Below are 22038 nucleotides of genomic sequence, written 5' to 3'. Positions count from 1 at the left end.
GTCTTTCTGCCAAAGCGATTCGGTCTTGCAGTCGATGTGGATGGTACGCCTGGGTCTATCCAAAGTTTTTTTGTGCTTGGGATTCTCAAAATAAATCCACTTTTCATTCCCACTAACGATACGATGCAAAAACGACTTCCTTTTGTATCGTGCAAGCAAAATTTCACATGTGTTTTTGCGCCTCTCCATCTGCCTGCCGTCCAATTCATGCGGTACCCATCTTCCGGTCTTCTGAATCTTTCCCATCTCTTGTAGGCGATTGGAAACAGCTTGTTGACTAACGCTCAATTGCTCTGCGAGTTGTTTTTGTGTTTGTGAATCATCTTCGTCCAACAATGCTTGCAATTCCACATCTTCGTACCTTTTTAGCGGTTTTCCGTGTTCCTTGTCTGCAATATCGAAGTCACCTCTTTTAAAACGCCGAAACCATCGTTCAAACGTATCTTGCGATGGAGCATGTTCACCAAAAGCTTCTCGAAGTAATCGATATGATTCAGTAGCAGTTTTCTTCAAATGAAAACAAAAAATTAATGCTGTCCGCGAATGCTCTTTGTTTGGTATAAATTTCGACATATCGAACACAGCAACACAACACTATGCAAACACTTTTTCAATTTATCACTCGTGCGCGTCTGACACTTGTTGATGGCACTTCAAAATGGCATAACAGTCAAATCTTTATACCACACACTGCATTGATGCGCCATCTGTTTTCTCAAATCCGCATTTCATACTTGTACACCTGGTACATTTACGAGTATCTCTTTTAATACTTCTTTTTTACAAATAGTGTATTTGAATTATTATAATGTCTGAATCTACCAACGCTGAAACAATTAAATGCTATCAAACAGAAATTGATGGAGTACATTATCTATAATATATATTTAACGAGGAAAATAAGTTTTTAATTCTTTTTCTCTTTATGAATTTGAGGTCACGTATTTAAAAACAAAGAATTTGCTGGTTAGTTTTTAGATCAAAGCTTATGTTATATATATAGAATGAAATAAAATTAAACTGTATTAATATATTAAAGACTAATGAATATAAATCAAGTGATATAACTTAAAAATTGCTGAAATTTATTTTACAATGTAGTATTTTCTTTTAAGAAAATACTTTGCATATGAGTCTGCTACATTCTTGTGTAACTATCTATTTTTAGTATATAAGAGTATTATCAGTTTCTAGTAAAACGAAAGAAATTTTCAATTAATAGGATATTTTATTATTTATTTATTCATAAAAATAAACAATTTCATTTTATAATCTTTGTTACATCCCGATAAAATCCTCTATCTCTTTATTATAAATATATGGTTTATCTTATCTCTAGTTTAGTATTTCATTTTTAGGTTTTCCGTTCCTTTTATAGGAGGGCCTATTCAGTTGCTTTTTTGTGAACATTCCAAACAAACAGATAGCTCACGCTCGTACACCTTATGCGTCACATAGACAAAAAATACCTAACCGACAATCTTTTCCGTTGAAAGCCTTTTTCCAGAAAAATATTAAACAATAGTATATATGCCTAATAATTAAGTAATAGTACATGGTAAAAATTAAGACCTTCCAACTGCGAGAATGAATATCTTTTATTTTTTCCTTTTATTTCTAATGGAACTAAAATCTATCCAAGAATCACGAAATTATAATATATATTTTGACGGTAGCAGTTTAAAATACGTATTATTAATATAATCTAGAATATGCCATTACACTTCGCCTCGCATAAGGAAATTAGTTAAGTAAGATCGAACCTTTATAAATTATTAAAACTCTCGTTATTAAGATAAAACTAGACTCATAGTGCCGGAAGTGGGGCTTGCGCGGAGCCCTGCTGCCTTAAGGAAACAAGCACGGGCATAGGTCCTACCAAATTCCAAGGAGTACTGAGTGGTCCTGAAAGGACACTCCCATACTCATTTTTAAGTATAAAAGGAGCTGCTGAAGGCAGAAACGAGCAGAGAGAGGAAAACTAAGAGCGAAGGTAGAAAACTATTGTACTTTGGAAGTGGGTAAGAGCTATCCCCGCGCTAACCTCCGGAACTTATTCCTATATTGTAACCATTTTTTCTTTATTAAACGACTATACTAAAACAATTTGGCTGAAGCCTAGATCTCTGCTCTATTTCAAATTCATTAAGGTATACGAATATCCGAGAATCTGTTGTGACTGTCGCTGCCAATAGCGTGGCCCCCGTTTAATACTGTTCTGCGGAGAATTCGTTATTTGGGAGAATCGTTATGACCAGTCGCTACCAGTAGCATGGCCCGTCGTCTAATCTTAGTTCCTTAAAAGAGGATCAAAATCCAAAAGGTTGTCGCGACTGTCGCTGCCAATAGCGTGACCCCCGTCTTGCGGCATTCCTTCGGAACAACGATAATTCTTTCGCGTTACCTCCATGCCTACTAAAGGCGGACGCAAACAACAGGAGAAGAGATTGAGGTATCAAGTCAAATCAGCTATTAATTCAAACCACGATCCTTTCCCCTATTTCCAGAAATTGGCGCAATTATTAGATAAAAAAAACCGGTAAGCCCACCTAACGAAAGCGGATATTCCCTCCAACCGTTGGAGATCACTCTTCCATTCCCTGATTACCGAAATATTCAAAAGGGTGATCCACGTAAATTCGCCTATAAGCTTCGTGAGCTTTTTGGCACCGAATTCAAGGTTACCCTACCGAGCAATTATCCCACTCTCCCCACCGAACAATCCTAACTGCACAACTTGATCTCCATACCCCGGGTAAATTGCTTAAATGCATTGACCCCAAAACAGGAAATATAAAATCTAGAAATAAAAACCTCAATTCGGACGTAACATCTTAAAGAACAGTTTACAGCTCTGTAGCGTTCAGAATTAATTTTTGGCACTCGGATTGCTCGAAGATCATGTGATCAAGCTCGTCATCTGCTAGCTCGCATCTCAGATTTACATTGCCGAACGTTCCTAGGGGATGCCCACCATCCGAGATTACTCGACTTTTCTTATCTTTTTAGTCAGGACCGTGTTACGAAAATTTGTGCCCAGAAGCTTATGATCTTCGAATGCTCCTCTCTTACCCTAATAACTGCAACATTTCTAATAGTCTCTTTCTTTCAGTAGTAGTTTCATCATATATCCGTACATGGATTATCCCATTTTTATCATCAGTATTCACATTGCACATTTCATATTTAATACAAAAGTATATACATATAAACTCAATACAAGAAGCTCCACTTACGGTTAAACTAAAAATTCATTTTCATGTAAAAATAAAAATAAGAGAAATAATCTACAATGCTTGACAAATGTAATCCAGGTAATGATCCTGATTCAAGAGGTTTTAATGCGCGAATGATTTCTTTATATCCGTTACGTTTGTATATTATTATGTACATGCTTGCACATGTACGCGTTTTTGAGTAAGTGAATGTGTACTTATTTAAGCGATCAATTCGATCCTTAGATACTGATGAAATTTTGGGGTACAATCAATTCCTTCCAAAATAGAGTATGTATACACACACACACACACACACACACACACACACACACACACACACACACACACGCACGCACGCACATATATGTGTGTCATAGAAAACAGTGATTACTCTGAACATACTCTTATTTAAATAAGTACACATTCACTTGCTCAAAAATACCTAGATGCAAGCACGCACATACGCATGCAAACACGCACTCGCATGCGCAAATACACTCACGCGCGCGCGCGCACGCACGCACGCAGAGTTGAATATGAGATGAAATATTTGTCACGTCTTCGTAGTTAAATTATGTCTATAGCAGTTAAAATTTGTTTTTTCATCACTTTCAAAAAGTATCTCGAAATCAATAGAAGCATTAAAAAAATGTTTGAGACAAAAGTTTCATATTGTTTCGCACAATACTCGAATCTGCAACAATAAATATGTTCCATTAAAAAAATTGATATATATCTACATATACATATGTATTTAACAGCTGTTGAATCAAATGAAACGTGTGTATTCAACAACAAAACAGTGACGATAGGACAACGTGTCGAAGACGGCTGCTCCAGAGTGTGCACCTGTGAAGCTGGCGGCCACTTAAAGTGTAAACCTAGGCCCAAGTGTCCTCCGAACGAGACTGTAACTGCTACCAATGAGCATGATCGCTGTGTCGTATTAATCGATCCTGGGTATGATATTTAACGAATGAAATTAAATGTCACGCAAATTTAATTGCATAATTTACAAACAAGGTAATAGCTAATTATCTTGATCTCTAGAGATAAGTGTTGCACAGTTACACTTTGCGACGTTACTTTGGGCGAACACGAAGTTAAATCAGAAAATTCCACCGAATTGAATGTACATTTGATGGACGTGAAGGTATTAAACTCGACAGCTATCAAATTAAAATTATCGACGAAGAATCCTCAAGATGTTACTATAGAGATTTCACAGAACAATCATGTATGGAGACAACAAAATCTTGATAAAGGTGGATAAATCTTTGTTGATGAATATAAAAATATTATTATTAACTATATCTATACTGAATGAGTAAAAAGTCCCGGACTGATGAAATATCTCGAAAATTAAGCATTTCCGAAAGAAATGTTTTCTACAAGAGTTGTAGTTTTAAATGATCTGGTCAATCTAACCTTGGGTGGCGCAGCCAAAGTCAGATCAAAGTTACATCGATTTTTTTAAATAGAACATCCTATTTTTTATTCCAGAATCTAAAAATAGCTGGTGTCAAGAACTTTTCAAAACACTACAATGAAATTATTTTTCATAAAGTATACTTTTCGAGTTATGAGGCTTGAAAGTTACAGCTGCATTACTTGCAAGTACCGCCTGCATTAGCATTACGCAAGGTATCCGACCGACAGCTAAAGCCTCTTGAATGTTGTTCAAGATCATGTCCTGGATATCATTTATCAAGATCAAAGCCATTGGAGGTTGTACCTTTTATTTTCATTTTTACGTAAAAATAAATTTTTAGTGCAAAAATGAAAATAAGAGAAATAATCTCCAATGCCCTTGATCTTGACAAATCCAGGACATGATCCTGAACAACATTCAAGAGGTTTTAGCCGTCGGTCGGACACCTTTGACCTTGCGTAATACCAATACCGACGCGATGATAGTGTCACTTTCGAGCCTTATGACTGAAAAAGTATTCAATAAAAAATAACTTTATTATAGTATTTTGGAAAGCTTTCGACATTGGCTATTAGATTCTGGAATAAAAAATAGGGTCTCCTATTTAAAAAAAACAATGTAACTTTAATCTTACCTTGGCGACGCTAGCCAAGATCAGACTGACCAGATCAATGAATAGATCATTACCTTACAACTTTTGAAGAAAACATTTCTTTCGGAAATACTTAGTTTTTGAGATATTTCACCGATACGGGACTTTTTACTCACCCTGTATAGTATCGTCATATATAAGTGAGAAAAGTAATAATGCGAGTGACTTCCCTTCCGAAAATTCTTATAAATATTTATAAGTAATCTATAATAAGTTTTTGTAAGAATTATAAAAGATTTCGTAAGTACAGATTTTATGTGAGAACACATAAAATCTTTTAAAAAATTCGCATAAAAGTCGCACAGGATGATAGTTGTTAAAAAATAAAAATTCATCGAAATCAAATAAATATATAATACAAACGTTTTAACCCTTATCGGGTCATCTTCAGTGTCGTACAAAATTCATTTGTAATTCAACAATTTTACCAGTCTTTTAATCTTCACAGTGTCCAACAATTTCTTTTTTTTTTCTTTTTTTCATTATAGATGATATATCTTGACAAAAAAGAAGGCGCTTTATTGGAACTGTATACGTCTATAATTTTCGTATCGACTTACTCGGGATAGAACGTTGGTTATTCCAATACTAAAAATATTCTATTTTTCAATGCGTTAGTCTAATACTTTAATTTTTAGTCGTACCTTAAGTTCATAATTCGCATCACAATTCACATTATTTTTTCTAGCATACAGACAAGAATTAAATTTTATTGCAATAGTAATGTTAACCTTAATAAAGAAGTAAATTGAGGTAAAATTAATAATCGATATTTTACTGTACTGTACGTTAAGACCATCTCTGAATCGTTCATCCTAATCGCAGCTGGTATTAATAAAAAACAAAAAAGTTAGAATACTTCGAACATTTAATTTTCATGTATGAGAGCTTAAGGTACGAATAAAAGACTAACACATTGAAATATAGAATATTTTTAATATTAGAGTAACCAACGTTCTATCGATCCGAGTAAGTCAATACGAACAATTATGAACGTATACAGTTGCAATGAAGCACCTTCTTTTTTTATGTTCTTGATGTTCTTTGAAGTTTTTTGGCATATGCTCCTTTAATCGGTTCCAGCGTTTTTCTTCTATTTAAATTTTAACCAATCCGATTATGTCAAATTTCTTTAATTCCTATAATTTCTATAATTCCAGAATTGTGTATCTACGTTGTCCAATCCTACAATATTCCAAAAACTAATTTTAATTTCTCCTATTTTTCGAATTTGGTTTTTTTCTCCTTATTTTTTCTTATGTGAAAAATAAAGTTATACATTTATATATATTTACAGATGGTATTGTTTCGAATTTGGAACCCGCGCATACGTATTCTGTTCGCGTGGCAGAAGGAAGCTATACAAGTATACCTGGGCCAGCCATACAAGTATTCCTGCCAGCTGAAATAGTGAAGACAAACATGTCAGAGAAAGTAACAGACAAGAACACTTGCAATTACAGAGGAAAATCATATAAAGTTGGCGCAGAATGGTATGATGAGTGTATCTCTTTCTGTACTTGCACAGAGGGTGGCAAATCTGAATGCGCTACGATAGAATGTCCTACAGATTTTGGATTGGATCTGTTGGATCCCAACTGTTTAGATTGGGAGACAGTTCCAGCGAATTTTGTCCCAAAAGCACCACAATGCTGCCCCCAGGTATAGCTCTTTGACATTCTTTCCTAAATTATAACTTAATAATTGATATATAATTCTTTCATAACAAGAAATATATAAATTGTTTCTTGCACATGATTCGTTCCTGTTATCGAACATCACGGACATTCTAGATCAATTAGGTAACGCTAAATATTTTATCATTTTTTACTTCGCCTCTAGTTACCATCAGATATCGATACCTGAAAAAAAATTAAAATAACAGCTTTTTCAACGTCACATGGTTATTTAAATTTAATCCAATGCCATTCAGATTAAAAAATATACCTGCGATATTTCAATATAACATCTGATGAATTCAGGCGGGTATTAGTAGGTCTGCAAGGGATCAAATACCTCATATACATCGATGATCTTATGATCATCCTAACTTGCAGGAACATAATAATCGATTTATCGCCACGCTAAAACGGAACAGAAACCTGAAACTGCAGTCTGATAAATGCGAGTTTCTCAAGAAGAAAGTATGTGTATCCTACCTAGGATACATTATTATTGAGAACCAGATTCCAAATTAGAAGTTGTGAGAAATTTTCCAGTCCCAAAAAGAGTTACAGATATAGGGTGAAGTTGACTAAGTCGTACCTACAATTAATTCGTACCTCCATTATTTTCTAAACGAAATATTTTTCTCTTGGAGACACAAACGTAACATTAAACTTTTTTCGAGTACAGCATCAAATTAACAAAATATTTATAAGTTATGTTGTTGGCAAATTTATAAAAATAGAGAAAGTTGGATAAATCGTACTCGTTGGTTTTCATATTGTACCTACATTATACAATATAGTACCTATATTTAAGATGAAATAATATGTTGAGTTTGAGTAATTGAATAATACTTTTGTAATTACACTACTCTCTAAATCTCGTGCAATGAAATCTCACTCGAAGAGATTAAAAGTTGAGCCAGTCTTGAAAAAAGAGTGAAAATATCATTGTTCAAGAGTGGCAAATTTTCACTCTTTTTAGAATAAGATTTACTCTTTTCGAATGAAAGAATAAAATTTCAAATCCTCTTTTGAAGTGGAGTTCCATCTACCCTGGTATTACACATGGAAGGAGTGAATCTCATTCAAAAATTGTAGTATTAGAAGTACGACTTAGGAATCCAATGATACAATTTAACGGCCCGTTCTCCAAAATCATGCTAAAAGCTACTTTTTAAAAAATCTTATTTTAAACAATAATTCAATGTTTATTTCATTATAAAAATGTTGTTTTGTTTTATTGCCAATGAACCAAAGTTTGACGTAAGAATACAAAAACATTCTAATCTCCCCAGTACTTTTGTTACAATTTTATTTAAAAGGTATGATAGGCAACTTCTCTCTATAAACTTTCAAAGAAATAGCTTAGCCGAATATTCTATAGAAAATTTATAGCTGATTTTTCAAAAATAGCCAAACTCTAACTAAACTAATCAAAAAAGGGGAAAATTTTATGTTGGGAATGAGTGAATTCCAATAAATGATTGAAAGATGGTTTATTTAGTCAAAAACAGACTTGACGACACATCGTATACAAAAACGGTTAGAGAGAAGAAAAATTGCCGGTAGGGCATGAATACAAAAAACGCGCCTAGCGGCAAACAGAATATTAAACATAAAGATGTCGATAACTAATCGGCTGTGACTCGTATGTCGGTAATCTGCCGGGCGCCATAATTGATTGGACAAGCAACTATCCATCAATCTTCCACTTTGCGATGTCCTATCCCATAATGGTCAGGCAACGATTATGTGAGATTCGTTTTAATCCCTTGGTAAGGATGTCCGCAGGATTTTCGTTGGACGGCACATACGATAGGACCAGCTGGCCATCCTCTACTTTCTCCCTCACAATATGGTAGGCGATGTCGATATGTTTCGTCCTGTTTTTCTCCACTCTGTTTCTGGAGAAATCTATTGCTGCCCGATTGTCACAGAACATTTGACAACCTGTGAATAAAGAAGAAAGTTCAAGTTTTGACAAAAACATATCTAACCACACTATTTCTTTGATTCCGGTCGACAGGGCCACATATTCTGCTTCCATTGTGGAAGTTGATATGCCAGTCTGTTTCGTTGATCGCCAATGGATGAGATTTCCTCCTAGCATGACCGCAACACCGGTGTATGAATGTCGGTCATCTTGATCTCCTGCCCAGTCTGCGTCGCAATAAACTTGAATCCGTTGCTCGTTTCCAGCTTTGTATGTCAATCCAAGGTTCTTGGTCTTACCCAAGTATCGCAGGACGTGTTTCGCTTGATTCCATTGAGACCTTCCTGGATTGGAATTATATTGTGATAATTTTGAAACAGCAAAAGCGATGTCTGGCCTCGTATTCTGAGCCAGATACATCAATGATCCTATTAGCTCTCGATATGGTACGCGCGACATGTCTTCCTTTTCGCCTGGTGTTTTCGGACAATCCTCTTTGCTCATTTTTATTCCTAGGTTCAAGGGGGTTGACGCCGGTCTACTCTCTCGCATGTTATATCTTTCAAGCAGTGATTCAATGTAGTTCTCCTGTGTTAATTTCACTGTATCAGGCTGCCCCCAGTCAAGTTTCACTCCTAACGCGAAGTGTATCTCTCCCAAATCCTTGACTTCATATTTCCTTGTTATGGTTTTAACCACTTCAGTGATCGAGTTTGACTTTCTCGAAAATAGAAATATATCATCTACGTATATTATTGCTATTAGCCAATGTTCCTTATGATATGTGCAGTTTGAAGATTTGAGCCTTTTAAAACCTATTTCGATCAGAAAAGTGTCTAGTTCTTCGTTCCAGTTCCTTCCTGATTGTTTTAGTCCATAGATGGGACGCAGCAGCCTCGCCACTTCTCCATTTTCAGCGTTCGTGAAAGGGGGTAACTCCATGTATATCTCTTCTCGCAGGTTTCCGTATAGGTACGCATTTTTTACATCAATGTGTCTGGTGTGCCACTGATATTCTACTGACAGAGCTGATAGTAATCTAATCACTGAAAAGTTTACCACAGGTGAATACGTTTCGCCATAATCAACTTCCTTTCGTTGTGTGAAACCTCGCGCCACTAATCTAGCTTTGTACCTCGTAATCTTACCATCGGCATTTGCTTTCAGTTTGAATACCCACTTGCATCCTACGCATTTCTTCCCTTCAGGCAGCTGAGTAATCTCCCAGGTTTTTCGTTGCACTAAGCTATCTACCTCTTCTTTTATTGCGCACCTCCATTGTTTAGATTGCGGTGATGCCAGCGCTTCGTTAATGTCTTGCGGCTCCCTGACTTCTATTAGGTTTACCTCTATATCACTTGCTTCCGTCGACGCTTCCTCTTCTTCACATATTTGTTGGGTTTCTTTAGGCTTTCCTTTTCTTCCGTAAGGATTACGAGCTTTCCTTTTGGGCCTGCCCCTTCTCGGAGTTTCCGTCGATTCTCGTTCTTCTGCCGTCTCTCTTTCCGAAGAATCTCCCAATTCTACATCTGTTCTTTTCGGCGATCTCGGTGGACTTTTCTTCTTACAACTTAATTGCTTTTGTGCGGGCTCCATTTCTTCTGTTGTCGAGTCGTCTACATCGCCCGGCCAAACTTCATTATATTTGAATCTCTGTGGCACTTCTTTATAGATCCACTCGTGTCCTATTTTATCTTCAGCAAACTTAACGTGCTTTATTATGATGACATCTCCCTTCTGTGGGCACCATAGTCGATATCCTCTCGTTTGCGTGGCGTAGCCGACGAATATACATTCCGCCGCTTTATCGTCCAGCTTCTTTCGCCCTTGGTCTGGTAATCGTGCATAGGCAAGGCAGCCATAAGCCTTTAAATGACGTACGCTTGGAATCTTTTCGGTCCACACGGTGAATGGGATTTGATCACGAATTGTTGAATGACATACTCTGTTTTTGATATATGCTGCTGTAGTGACTGCTTCGGCCCAAAATTTTGGAGGTAGATGTGCCGATTTGAGCATTGATCTCGTCAGATCCAATAGGGTTCTGTTTATTCTCTCAGCTACCCCGTTCATCTGAGGCGTCTCCACGTTTGATTTTTCATGTTTAATGCCTGCAGATCTGAAGTATTCTGATAATTCCTTGTTGCAGAATTCTAATCCATTATCTGTTCGGAATCTCTTTACTTTTCTGTCTTTTTCGCGTTCTATTCTAGCAATATAGCTTTTTACACAGCTTTTAACTTCTTCTTTGGAGCTTATACACAAGACCGTAACATTTCGCGAGAAATCATCCGTGAACGTTATGAAATACCTGCTACCGCCTATTGATTTCACGGGCATAGGACCACACAGATCCGAATGGATTAGTTCACATACTTCTCTTGATTGTCTTGATTTTAAGGTAGCGCACGCGGTCTTCGTTGCCTTTCCTATGCAGCATGCTTCACATGTGTGTCTGTCCATCTTCGCGTCGTCCAATCCGATAACACGATTCGCTTCCGCTAATTTCTTAATTGTGCTATTGCCGACGTGACAGAACCTATGATGCCACAGATCAATTTCTAACGTACAAGATTCCTTCATGAGCTCTCGTGGTGCATCAGGGTCCAACTCGACACCTAATACATATAAATCATTTCGCCTATATGCTTCGCATACTACTCGTTTGGTAGCGACATTTCTAATTTTTACTTTACCGTTCCGTATTAGTAACTCTTTCCCTTTTCGCTCCATTTGTGAGACCGACATCAAATTCTTTCTGATATTAGGGACATAATAAACATCTCGCAGGACTATATTTCTTTTTACATTTGCAACGGTCGTTTTTAGAAATATATCGCCCACACCTTTTGCTCGTAGCGTCGCTCCATTTTGTTTATTCGGATCCGCAGCGGTATTAATTATCTCGGAATCTACCTTTTTAAAATTGGTGAACCACTCTCGTTGCTTACACACGTGATGCGTGCTTCCACTATCCAAAATCCATGTATCTTTGATGTCGACATTATACAAGGACATGAGAAGTGCATCGTATTTCTTTTCCTGTTTAACGCCAGGTTTCTTATGAAGTCCGTCCTTCCTTAATCGGCAATCTCTTGCAAGGTGACCAACTTTCCTGCAATTAAAACAAGTGAGTGACTTATATTTCTCGTTACCTGTTGTCTTTGTCTTTTTATCTTCGTTTCTTTTGTTCATCACCAATGCCTCTTTTGACGAATCTGTTCTAACGTCGAGTCTGGATTGACGTCTGTCGTATTCAGCTAACAGAACTCTCTTTATTTCCGCCGACGTAAATCTGTCGTCCGGCAAACTCGCTAGAGCCATATTTAAGTTTTCATAATCGTCTGGAAGTCCAGTTAGTATCGCATATGCAAGGTCTTCATCTTTTACTTCAGCGTCTGCGTCTCTGAGGTTGGTGGCGGCAACCTTCGCTCTGGCAATATACGCAGACATGTGCTCATCGCCTTTCATTTGTAGATGATAGAATGCCTTTTTCAATTGCATAATCCTTACTCTTGATTTGGGCTCGTGAATTTGTTCGAGCGTTTGCCATGCTTCGTGTGCACTTTTGCAATCCTCTACGTGTATCTGTTGATCTATTTCTAAACTCAAGCCTATAGTCGCTAATGCCTTGTCGTCGTTTGTTTGGTGCAATTTTCTGTCGGCTGTAGTAGCTGTATCGCTTAGTATGATATCACCGAGTGCATAACCTAGTAGTCCCTTACCTTTTAGGAGCCACTTTATCTCGGTTTTCCATGTCCGGTAATTTCTGTCGGACAGCTTCTCGACTACATTATCACTTCTATTGTCCGTATGACTCATCTTTCAATACTGCTTCTAAAGTCTCTTCTTACGTCCTTTTCTTTTATATTTTTGAACGTCTCTTCTTACGTCCTTTTCTTTTATATTTTTGAACGTCCTGGGCCCATAACCATTTGTTGGGAATGAGTGAATTCCAATAAATGATTGAAAGATGGTTTATTTAGTCAAAAACAGACTTGACGACACATCGTATACAAAAACGGTTACAGAGAAGAAAAACTGCCGGTACGGCATGAATACAAAAAACGCGCCTAGCGGCAAACAGAATATTAAACATAAAGATGTCGATAACTAATCGACTGTGACTCGTATGTCGGTAATCCGCCGGGCGCCATAATTGATTGGACAAGCAACTATCCATCAATTTATATGGACAACAGAACGAGTTAAAAATCCTAAAAATAACTAACTAAATAATAGTATTGAAGTACCCGGACTTCAACCAAGAATTCTTTGTAATAACGAACGCATCCACTATATTATTCAAGTCATTGGAGCCGTGCTATTGTACGGTAGATCAAGATCGTCCGATCGTTTATGCCAGCCACGTATTAATTCATGCTGAGTAAAATTATAATACAACGGAAAAAGAATTAGTAATCGTATGGACTGTTAATCACTTCCGTCCTTATTTATATGATACTAAGTTCAAAATAATAACTGACCACAAACTGTTTATATAGTTACTTAATGTGACGGATTCCGGACAATAATTAATTCGATGGGGATTAAAATTAGAAGAATACAATTATGAGAGCGTACACAAATCAAGAAAAACCAACGTCAATGCGGATGCACTAAGCAAAAACGTGCTGTTAACAAATTAGGTAAAAAAGAAACTACAGTCGCTGAGAAAATTTGCAGCGAAGAAGAGAAACTATATATTTTCTTCGAATATTACTATGTACTCACAGGAGGTTATCAAGGAGTGGAACGCACCTTAAAAAGAATTAAATTATAACACTTACAAAACATTGCAAAACATTGAAAAATGTAGAAAACTATAGTCAATTGTGAATACTGTAAAAAGAGCTAGAAAGATAAGGCACCTTTAATTGTCACAAATACGCCGGACAAACCATTCGAGAAATGTACGTTAGACAGTGTAGGACCGCTAACAGTGACTGGAAACAAATACATATTGACGTTCCAAGACAATTTAACTAAGTTCAGTAAACTTATGTCGATTCCGAATCAGGACCCTGATGAAAAAATTTCGCTGAAATTATTCCATGTTTTGGAATATTTTTTGGCAAAATTTCAGCATTAAAAAAAAATTTCAGTTTACTTTCAACAAATTTTAGCTGAAAAAACATTTCCGATTAATCAGTAATCAAACTGGAAAAATTTTTAGTTATTTGATTGATCAGGAATAAAAGTTTTTAATTACTTTATAAATCAATAATCAGAGCATAAAACATTTTTTTCGGAACTAAACATTTTTCAATTATTTCATTACTCACAAAGGAACCGTCAGAATCGATCTTAATGAGCTTTAGACATGTTGTAGAGCATGAAAAAATATTAGATCCATATTTTTTTGTACTTATCTCGAGATTTAGGGGGTGAAACATCCCCTCGAAAATAATAGATTCAATTGTTTTTCTTAAATATTTTTTAAATTATGAGATATATCCAAAAATGTTTTATATAAAAGTTGTACAGTTTCTTATGCTCTATATAACGGCATAAAAGATAGGTTGCAAACATTAATTTTGTAACAAATTGTTATAAACAAATTATTAAAAATTAATTGTAGAAATTCTGATTACATCAATCGATACAGGAAAAATTACTAAATATATAAGCATTCTTAAATTTTTTTATATTTATGCAAAAAAAATAAATTAAAAGTCGTTTCTGTCCATGCCTAGATCACGAAGAATAGCAAAAAATAACAATTGTAAATAGGATCGAAGTATAAAAAAATATTTTTGACGTTAAAAGTAAATTGCAAAAATCAATTTTGCAACTAATTGTTTTAAATAAATAATTTTTACATAAACAAAGGACAATTTAAAAAAGATTTGATGTCTTTGATCATTTTTCCCATACAATCAATTCGAGTAGTAACTTTTTCTGTACAATTAATTTTTAATAATTTATTTATAACAATTTGCTGCAAAAATTATTTTTGCAACTTGTCTTTTATGTCATTATACAGAGCATAAAAAACTTTTGTATGAAACATTTTTTTATATCTTATATAATAGTTTAAAAAATATTTAAGAAAAACGATAAAAATTTATTAGTTTCAAGATGTTTCACTCTCTAAACTTCAAGATACGTAAAACGCCAAAATCGGTTTCGACAATTCCTTTGTTAGTTATTAGCATCAGATATTCCTTAATTATTTAATTGATTATTTTTGAAACTTATGGGATATGTTATATCTTACAATATATATATCAAATTTCCCTTCACAGATTCGTCATAAATCATTATTGATATCTAATAACATTAGAATTCGTAAATCGTGGATCTTTGCTGGAATCCCAGTGAAGACATCAATAAACCTTTTTCGAGCATCACATATACCCTGCAATGTGATTGCATGAATATCGTTCTTGTTTACATATACCTTGGCCACAACTTTGTTTTAAGAAGCTGTAAGAAATTGAGCAATCACAATCAATTATTTTTCTCATATTCAATTATAATTAGTCAATTTCTTAAGGCTTACGGCTTCTTAAAGCAAGATTATGGACAGGTAATAGATTAATTTTATGACCTGGTGTTTGCACTTATTTAATTGATGTGCAATCGATGCAGCGAAGTACGAATAAAGAAATCAATCTGAAAATTATATACCCCTTAATTAATTAATTGTTATTTATCTATATTATATATAAATATAATAATGTACACTCATCAACAAAATTATCGCAACATAAATTTATATCAAAATTTTGCATAACTTTAAGTAAGCATAACTTCGTGAAAAAAATGATTTAAAAGTATTGTAAATGTATTTAAAAGTTTTTTTTATTCTCTAGAGTTTCTCTTCTTAAAATCTGTACTTTAAGATTTTCATTTTTAAATGTTATTTTGCATGAAGTTATGCAAAATTTTGGTATAAATTTATGTTGTGACTTTGTTGTAATTTTGTTGACGAGTATATGTGTATATATGTATACTGGGTGTCTATAAAGTCTTACCCAGGCCGTATATTTCGGAAACAGTTTTAGACCAAAAAAATGTCTCAGACAAAAGTTAAAGAACATTAAGAGGGACATATGAAAATATGAATTTGACCCTGAGTGCTTTCTGAAGCTAGATCAATATGACCGTTATTTTCTTAAACGAAACCCTTCATTTCTTATTGCATATTCTTGTAGCTTACCTCAAAGGCTTTTCAAAAAACTGTAATAAAATATTTTTTTATCAAGTATTTTTCGAGTTATAAGACTTGAAAGTTAGTTACAGTACAGCCGGTATTATCATTACCCAAGATGTCCGACCGGCGGCTAATGTTGTTTAGGATCATGACACAGATAACATTTGTCAAGATCAAGGCCATTGAAGGTTGTTCCTCTTATTTTCATTTTTGCATTAAAAGTTTGTTTTTATGTAAAAATGAAAATAAGAGATGCAATCACCAATGATCTTGATCTTGACAAATATTATCATGATCCTGAATAATATTCAAGAGGTTTTTAGCCGTCGGTCGGACTACCGTGGGTAATGCTATTGCCGGTACTGTAACTTCCAGTTTTCATAACACAAAAAATACTTAAAGAAAAAATATTTTATTATATAATAGTATTTTGAAAAATTCTTGCGGTAAGCTACAAGAATATGGACTAAGAAATGAGGGGTTTCGTTTAAGAAAATAACGCTCACATTGACTTAGTCTTGAGAAGACCATTCAAGATCAAATCCATATTTTCATCATATGTCCCCCTTAATGTTCTACAACTTTTATCTAAAATATTGTTTTCCATAACTAAAACTGTTTCCAAGATATAGACCTGACTTTATAGACACCCTGTACACACACACACGCACACACACACACGCACACACACACACACACATATGTGTATACTTTTATATTAGGTGTATAAATTATTAAGTGTATATATTAATTCATGCCATTTTTCCAAAACTTTCACTTTCAATTACATGAATACATTGATTAATCCTGGAAATATTCTTCATTAACATCGATGACCTTATACCATCTATCGGGCAATTGTCGGATTCCACCACCATAAAAATTTTGTGTCTTTGAAGCGATGAAGTCATCGATGAAATTTCAAATGTCTTCAATTGATTCAAAGTGTGTATCCGATAAAGAATGTTACATCGATTAAAACAAGTGATAGTTTGAAAGCATTATGTTTGGCGAATACACCGCATGAGGGAGAATTTCCCAGCCCAAGCTGAAGATAATTTCCTTCGTGGTTTCTGCTACTTGCCGTTTAGCATTGTCATGGAGTAAAATAATCCTACAACTGCCTTGTCCAATAAATGGCCATTTTTCCTCAATGGTCATTTTTCCTCAAATCGCACTCGGATTAATTGTTGTTGGTAGATCTCTGCTTTAATTGTCTGACCTGGTTTGAGGAGCTCATAATAGAGAGGACACCCTTTTGATCTCATCATATGCAAAGAATTTTCTTTCCGAAGCATTTCAACACCGAAATCACCGTTTTGAAAACGACTAAACCATTTTCTGCACATTCTTTCACTTACTGCACCTTCTCTATAAGCGGAACAAATCATTTTAGCTGTCTCAAAAACGTTTTATTTAGATTAAACGCAAAACGCATGCAATATTGAATACACTTTTTATCGTAAGCCATTGATGACACTACTAATTTTTAATGTTATATTAATATTCAACTACATGGCATATTTATTATTTCTTGAATGCCAATGCACTAAAATAGCAAAAGGCATGACGATTAAATAATTTATTTTTGTGTAAAATTGGGCGGCACGAATTAATTTATAAACCTAATACATATACAGGATGTCCCATTTTAAATAATGCATTAAGATTTCTCGAAAACTATGGTAGATACGGAAAAAATGTTTTAAACAAAAGTTGTATGGTTCGGAGAGGGACATAAGAAAGTATCATTGATTTGACCTTGGGTGGCGTCATTAAGATCAAGTCAAAATCACATTGATTTCATTAAATGGAATACCTTATTTTTAATGCCAGAATCTAATAGCTGGTGTCAAGAGCTTTTCAAAACATTATAATAAAATTACTTTTCATTAAATATTTTTCGATATTATAAATAAGCTTGAAAGTTACAGTCCCGCCGGCATTAGAATTTGCTTCGCATCGCACACATCTTTTATATTAAATTAATATATACGTCACCGATTTTATTTTTATACTGAGGAAGACCCAATCGAAAGGGTTGAAACGTTTGTCAATTTTTCTCAAGAATAAAGTATACGATTTCACACACGTTTATGGTAATCTATGTTGGCTTGCATTGGCTGATTTACATCTATCCTTGGATTTATTCGTTAGAGCCAAGATTGATAGACACATTTATTTTTTAAGTACGAAATAATGTTGATAAAAAAAACGAAAATATTTAAAAAAACTAAAATGTTCGTGAAATTTTCATTAAATTTTGTTTTTAAACTGAAAGATTGTGTTCAAATAATAATATTTTTCATTGGATATTATGTATATAATATTAATTTTGTATAATTATGTTCTTAACGAAAATTCTAAAAGAAAGTTTAATTTTTCTTAACACATCTTTATATTCTAATATTAATTGTATTAACAAATTCTAGGAAGTACATTGTCGAAACAATGGCTCTTGTACTTATGAAGGAGTCACATATGACAATTGGACCATGTTACCTTCAAACGTCACCGGCTGCGAAAGACGGTGTTATTGCGAGATGGGCAACGTATCCTGTCAAGCTGCTTGCAAATTTGTACCAGCCCTACCACCTGCATATTTACCATGTCCTTCCCATCAAGCAACGTTGACGCATATACCTACTAATCCATGTTGCACGCAGTGGACCTGCAGTCATCCTTCGTCACAACTGCCAGGTAAACAACAACATATAGATGAAAATATATAGACGAAATATTTATTCCTCAATCTCTTAATCAACTAATTGATACTCAATCCTTTAAAATATACGCAGTATTTGGAATGATAAATATTGTGCGATGTTTTTAAGAGGGAACACCGGGGTTAAAAAATACAGTTAAACTTTGACGATTGTTAATAAATTATTTGAAACATTTAGTCTAATACGAATTTAAAATTTACATGTTATATATATATATATATATATATATATATATATACTACTACTATATATTTAAAAAACAAATTAAAAAATATTAATATAGCACGAAAATATAAAACATTCAGTAAAGCTAATCTGTCCGTCACGGTTGACATAAAATCTTCATTTGTAGGCATTCAAAATAAATAATTTTGCTGTCATCTTAATCTCATAAATGATGTCGTTATCGTTTGATTATAACTTTCTTAAAAATAATAATTTTTGTAACAAAATAATGGCTATCTAAAGTTGATCTATGATTTTAGTGAATAACTTTTAACTTTATGTGACCATTATTTTATTAATAATTATTATTTTTGAAAAAACTACGAATCAAACGATCACGATATTATTTTAAATTAAAATGACAAGATCATTTGTTTCAGATGCCTACAAATGAAAATTTTATATCAATCACAAAGTATGAAGTTGGCTTCTTTAATGCGAAATTAATATTTTTAATTCATATTTTTTTAATACACGGTAAAATGTAAACTTTAAATTCGTATTGGATTAAATAAATGCCTGCGTGCGTGCGTGCATGTGATGTATATTTCATATAATTTATTAACAATACAATTGACGCTAACTCTATTTTTCAATCCATTTCAGCCATTTTGGTCCTTTCTTTAATTTAGCATGAATCTAAAAATAAAACATAATAATTTCTTGGTGTTTTTCAAGAAGACACTAATAACACAGAGTAATACAGTAAATAATTACATCCTTATTAATTACTAATGTTGTAAAATGATCATTACAGTAGGTTTGTTTGCGTTGCTTAAAATTCCTATAAATTGTTACACTTAAAAGAGGTAATATATAGTATATTTGAGCATTGAAAAAAGAGAAAGTGAGGATGCTGAGTGCAAAAAGTATAAGCAATGCGAATAGACTTACTGTGATTGTGCTCTGTTAGCTGTGTCGAAAATTATCTTAGGTAATACTTCAGATTAGGGACCCTCCTCTCCCCATTGACCTTGACTTTGACATGTGTTGTCAAGATCATGATCTAGAGTAACTAACAAGTTTCAGCCATCGCTCGTTATTCATTAAAAAGTTATTAACAAAAGAAGTTTGAAAAATGATATCTCTTTATTACTTTACCGAACATGTACATTTTAAGTCAGGATCTGGTATTATGTATTTAAACAAGAAAACATTTACACGTATATTTAGCACATTCATCCGTCTTGTCGAATATTTTAACGTATTTTTTACAAAATTAAATCAATTTTCAAACTTTAAATATGAAGCGCCTTATCAGCACCTTAGTTCCGAGTGTTAAGATGTTGAACTAACATTCATTTTAAATTAAATTAATTATTCAGAAATAAATTGAGAGCCGATAAATTATCGGATTCACACAATCATTCTGATAATCCCCCCAAATTTTCCCAAATCTTAAAAATTGTAATAAACTTATTGCGAAATTTAAATTATGATTTGTTTTGCATTTTCTTATAGTTTAATATTTTAAGAAACACGCGCTACGCGTGCTATTTATTCTTTAAGTTACCATTGTGTGTGTGTGCGTGCGTGCGTGTATATTATAATAAATAGAATATTTTTTCATGAGTCCATACGTACTCAGCTATACAGGATCTGGAATTTAAATGTCAAAACTTCGAGAGTGTGTAAAGATAAACTAAGAAAAAAAATCCTGTAGAGATATGCTCGTTTTTGCTTCGTTTGGAAGAAAATCGCAAAAAAAATAAAACGTAGTTTTCATTTTTGTACATTCTCATTACTTATTCACGTTGTATTTATTCACTTGCTTAATGTAGATATTGTTCAAAATGTTGGTCTCTTCAATGCAAGCATTGCATCTATACGCATAGCTCGTGTTTCAGCTAAACACTCATCTGGCGATATTTGGTGCACTGCAGTCTCGATTTGATTTCTCAGTTATTTTCTTGAGTTGATTGACGACGAAATTAAAATAAATTTCTTGCTTCAAGATCCCCCCACACAAAGAAGTCCAGTGACGTCAGATTAGATAATCGAGGTGGCCAAGGTATTACTCTTCCACGTCCAATCCATCGTTGTAAAAAATGTCTGTCTAGCCAAGCTCGAGTAGTTCTGCCATAATGAGCTGGACACCCATCAAGTTAAAACCACATTTCAATCCGTTGTGCAGGTGGATGTCTTCTAAATAATCAAAAAAGTCAGTCTCCAAAAAATCTATATATCTGGCTGTATTTAATCTGTCGGGTAAAAAAAATGGTCCCATTAGACAAAAATAAACAAAAAAAATTTTCACCTGAAAACGGAATTATTATTATTTTTTTATGTACAGTTTTAGCGATGATAATACTTTAGAAACGATGCAAGAACGAAGCAACTACGTTTTGTCTTTTTTGCGATTTTCTTCAAAACGAAGCAAAAACAAGCATATCTGTTCAGGACTTTTTTTCTTAGTTTATCGGTCTTCTACACGCTCCTAAAGTTTTGACATTTAAATTCTACACACCCTGTATAACTATAGCTAACCTGTGTGAAGTTAGCCTCCCAATACTTTTGATAAAACTAACCTTCTATAGTTCATTTGATTGTTTCTATACGTAGGCTGTTGGAAAAGTTTCTGCAATCTAGTACTTCCAGTAGCACCAACATTCTGCTACTATCATATCCGTAAAATTAGACGTTTTTAACCTATAATTCAATTGACAGTTTGTACCCAAGCCAACTAGTTTTGTTTGCATAGTATTTTAAAAGAAGTTATTTTATAAGAAAATGGAAATTTCGCGTGAAAATTTTCGGGCAATGATTTTTTACGATTACAAATGTAATCTAACTCCGAAACAATGCATCGATCAACTTCATTTGGCTTTTGGGGATGAAGCCATCCAATAGGACTGTTTATAATTGGTTTACCGAATTCCAGCGTGGACGTACCTTTCTTAGTGATGAATTCCCTGAAGGTTGTCCATCCACATCTGTTGTTGCCACTAATGCTGTGCGTGAAATGATTGAGCGAGATCGGCATATAACATACCGCGAGATTCAGGCATCCTTAGGCATTGACA

The 22038-nt window shown here is 34.2% G+C and overlaps 1 protein-coding gene across 2 annotated transcripts in view; it reads left to right on the top strand.

Moving 5' to 3' along the window:
- The window catches only part of LOC108755735 (putative epidermal cell surface receptor), a 70720-nt gene that overhangs the window by 25567 nt on the left and 23115 nt on the right, over positions 1-22038 (top strand). For both annotated transcript variants that reach the window (XM_018498940.1, XM_018498950.1), the window contains exons 4-7: positions 3980-4178; positions 4269-4483; positions 6600-6964; positions 18497-18764. In XM_018498940.1, coding sequence (XP_018354442.1) covers positions 3980-4178; positions 4269-4483; positions 6600-6964; positions 18497-18764 — 1047 coding nt within the window. The remainder of the gene's footprint in view (positions 1-3979; positions 4179-4268; positions 4484-6599; positions 6965-18496; positions 18765-22038) is intronic.

Source organism: Trachymyrmex septentrionalis, unplaced genomic scaffold (assembly GCF_001594115.1).
Source record: "Trachymyrmex septentrionalis isolate Tsep2-gDNA-1 unplaced genomic scaffold, Tsep1.0 scaffold126, whole genome shotgun sequence".
NCBI lineage: Eukaryota > Metazoa > Arthropoda > Insecta > Hymenoptera > Formicidae > Trachymyrmex > Trachymyrmex septentrionalis.
Note: the sequence above shows the minus strand (reverse complement) of the source record. Positions and strands in the feature narration are given on the sequence as shown.